At 44.3% G+C, this 3,999-nt stretch overlaps 1 protein-coding gene across 1 annotated transcript in view; it reads right to left on the bottom strand.

The window, feature by feature from the left end:
* LOC101857390 (caskin-1) overlaps nucleotides 1–3,999 on the bottom strand; it is a gene marked incomplete at its 5' end in the record, with an annotated part of 203,080 nt that overhangs the window by 190,619 nt on the left and 8,462 nt on the right. Inside the window, 1 exon segment of the mRNA XM_035968373.1 lies at nucleotides 1,381–1,526. Coding sequence (XP_035824266.1) covers nucleotides 1,381–1,526 — 146 coding nt within the window.

Raw genomic sequence — 3,999 nt, 5'->3', positions numbered from 1 at the left:
TAATAATAATAATAATAATATCATTGTTATTATTCCGCAAGATGGCGTTTTTCTCTCCTAAAGAAGGGTGTTGTACATTCTCATCGACACAATTTCCAGGATGGGAACCAACGTAGCATACACATCGACGTTTACCTTGACGGTTTACCTTGCGTGTGTTCATGCAAAACAATGTGGAGGCATGACGTATTTAACATGGTCAGCTTCTACTGCCACGGTTTTCATTTCTTTCTGGTCTGTTTGTTTCTTTGTTTAAGTAAACAGAAGCACACCGACACAGTAATGGTCATTTAATTTAGTGCTGAAGGGGGGAAACGGATACCAGACACACAGAAACAATAGAGGGAAAATAAAGATGTTGGGCCTCCCGCCAGTGGCGCTCACCAACCACCCGCTCTGTGGTCTGTGAACAACAATTATTGTCTACACAAACACATTACGGGACACGCGTGTTTGGGACAAGGTCCGCATTTTTGCGCTGCCAAACAGCTGGCACGTTTACAAACAATTCCTGTCTTCGGGGCTGCGGGGAAATGGGGTGAACATACTCATCCCACATCTCCCTCATTTTTCCTCCTCCTCCTCTTCTCCCTGTATCACCCCCCCCCCCCCCCCCGCCCCACCAGCCAGGATAGTCCCTGACAGGCAAGGTCGAAGTAGATTTCTACTGAATAATCCTCGATTGAGTTGATGGGATGTACGTAAAACATGTAGTCTAAAACAGGCGTGGGCAAGCGTGTTCACAATTCTGATTATCTCGAGAGCCAAAACAGAAAATTTGGTGAAATTGGTTGAAATACCAAAGCTCTCAAAAGTTAGACTACAGCTGACATATCAGTATATCAAGTCACTCAACAAGCATATTCCTTGAGATTTAAAAAAAAAAAGATCTATTGCTTCCTCCTGGATCGGAAAACCATTGATTTTTCATTTTCATGACGTACAGTCTTGTTTTTATTAATCATCAATTCCTCGCGGGCCAAATTCATTATTAATTAATTACGGAGTCGGCTCGCGGGCAGGACTGAAATCGCTCGGGGGCTAGATCTGGCCCGCGGGCTGTAGTTTGACGATGCCTGATCTAAGGGGTCTATTACATGTTCAGTATGGTTCAGTTAAAACAGACATTTGTCCGTCCTCTTTGTGACTTATCGTAAATATGACATCAAATTCGGAACCAGGGTATCAAAATTAACAAAAGAACTCTCGAGTAACTCTTTTTCTTGCTCAATTTAGACGATAACGAAAAGAAGTATATTTTCTCCCAAGATTTCATAATGTAGTATTTGCTTATCATAAAGAGGACGGACAAGCGTCGTTTTTAACAGATTATAATGCACTAGGCCAGGCCCTTTCAACATGAGTGTGCGTGGTACTTACCACCTCGTGGTGCCCGTGCTGACAGGCCAGGTGTAGCGGCGTCTCCCCGTCCAGGGCCTGCTCGTTGACCGGAGACCCCTTCTGTAGCAGCAGCTGGACCGACTGGGACACGCCTTGCCATGTGGCGTAATGGAGGGCGATCATGCCTGGAACAATCACAAAATCGTTGGAAGTAAGTGGAGATGTTTTGGTTAGTGTTGTTGTTTTTGTTGTTGTTGGGTATTTTCGGGGGGGGGGGTGTAGGGTGGGGGTGGTAAGTTTTACGGCACTTGCAAAACGATTAGGCCATTTGGGTACCAAAGATCTGAGGTGTTAAAAGTGTTTGATTGTTTAAGTAAAGAGAAGCATAGCGACACAATAATGGTCATTTAGTACTGGGAAAAAGTAAGACAGACAGACACATTGGAGGGAAAGTAAAGAAGTACGACTTGCTAGTGGCACTTTCAAACCACCCGCTGACAAACACATAAAAATTGTAAATGAGTGTTTGTTCTAGTACATGTTTTAACGGCACTTGCAACACAATTGGTTCATATATGTACCGAAGTTTAAAGATGTTATATCAGAGTAACAAACACAAAACAGGAGGAGGAGGGAACAATAAATGTTTTTAGTTTTAGAGAGACCTGTAACACCTCTAATCTTCGGCACTTATATGACCTTATTGTGTTGCAAGTGCCAAAGATTAGAGGTGTTACAAGATAATATCAAACACAAAAAAGAGGAGAGATCCGGATGATAGATGTTTGAAAGGAAAAACGGAGCAAACCACAACAGAGCACCCGCCAACCACCCACTTTTTATTCTTTCCAGTCTCATTGAGTAAAAAGAATATTGAAAATAGTATATGTTTTGTTGTTTTCTAGTTTTGGTAGAGGTTTTACGGCGCTCCCAACTACATAAGGTCATATGAGCGCCAAGGGATGGATGTCAACAGAGAAGTCCTTACATGGAATCAGACTTACTCTGCTCACCTCTCTAGCTTCAACAGCACAAAATCTGCTTCGACTATCAAGGCACCGCGGAAATAGCGGGGTCACAAGAGTGTGACAAACATACAAAAGAAGTAGAGGGAAAATGACGATAGTAAGGATTAGGAAAGAAAAAGCAGCAGTTCCCTGTTGCAGTTCATGCACAGCCATGAGCATGACTTTGATGAATCAGTCCATTTACAATTACAATTCTACTGTGCCTAGGAACAGGTTAATGTCCCCCCTTTGGGAATGGCCTAAAGATACTTCAGTCAGTAGCACCGCCCCGGGGGATAATAGTAAAGTATGTTTAACCCCCCTATCAAGATTATTAGGTTACTTAAGAGGTGGGACCCCTGAGTTTAATGTCCATCTCCGAAATCATCACCATCAATGCCTTTCACCCCTGGCAGGGTATAGGCCACATACAAGCTCCTTCCATTCGTCTTTCCAAGCTCGTTCCAAGTGAGCTTCATTTCTCTCATGTTCCTTTCCACGCATCTCCTCCATGTTTCCCGTGGCCTACCCCTGCCTCGTGCTCCTTGTGGGTTCCACTGCAGTGACTGTCTTGTGATGTTTCCGCTGGGCCTTCTTAAGGTGTGTCCCATCCATCGCCACTTTCTTAGTCCTATTTCTACTTCTATATCCTTTTGTCCTGTCCTTTCCCACAGCTCTTCATTTCTTATTCTATCCTGCCACTTAATTTTTAGAATACTCCTCATACATCTGTTGATGAAAGTCTGGACTTTATTCAGTACTGTCTTCGTTGTCTTCCAAGTTTCGCAGCCGTAGAGGAGCACAGACTTGACGCTGGAGTTAAAAAGTCGAATCTTGGTGAGCAGTGAGATGTTGCTTGCTTTCCAGACTTTTGATAAGTGCTTGAAGGCTGACCTTGCCTTGGCAGTTCTTGCTTTAACATCTGCCTCGGTTCCACCTTTACCATCGATGACACTTCCAAGGTAGGTAAAAGAGTCCACTTCTTCCAGGGGAGTGTCTCCACTGTCACAGCAAGGTTTGAAACTTTTCCTAGCTTCACTACTTTTGACTCGCCTGGATGTATACGTAGGCATCTGAGCATGTGTGTGAGAGAGCAGTGCAAGGTCATCGGCGAAGTCCAAGTCGTCCAGCTGCTGCCAAGGGGTCCATTGTATTCCATTACGTTTGCCTCTGGTGGCTTCTTTCGTGACCCAGTCAATTGCCAGTATGAAGAGAAAAGGTGAGAGCAGCATCCTTGTCGCACTTCTGTCTGTACCCGGAATGGTTCTGAGTGTTGTCCTTCGTGGAAGACTTGGCAGCTTGTTCCATCGTAGGTGGCCTTCACAAGCTTGACGATTTTCTCAGGTATTCCAAAATGTCGCATGAGTTTCCACAGAGTTTCCCTGTCCACGCTGTCAAACGCCTTTTCATAGTCAATGAAGTTGACCACGAGTGGTGAATTCCATTCAAGAGATTGCTCAACAATGATACGTAGAGTAGTGATTTGGTCCACATATGATCGGTTTTTGCGGAATCCTGCCTGGTTTCCTCGAAGCTTCTCATCTGTTGCCAGCTTGATTCTCTCCAGGAGTATCCTGTTGAAGACTTTCCCAGGTATGGAAAGGAGTGTAATGCCTCTGTAGTTGTTACAGTTGCTGAGGTCTCCTTTCTT

Source organism: Aplysia californica, unplaced genomic scaffold (assembly GCF_000002075.1).
Source record: "Aplysia californica isolate F4 #8 unplaced genomic scaffold, AplCal3.0 scaffold00055, whole genome shotgun sequence".
Taxonomy (NCBI): domain Eukaryota; kingdom Metazoa; phylum Mollusca; class Gastropoda; order Aplysiida; family Aplysiidae; genus Aplysia; species Aplysia californica.
The sequence above is the reverse complement of the archived record's forward strand: the minus strand, read 5'-3'. Positions and strand labels throughout refer to the sequence as shown.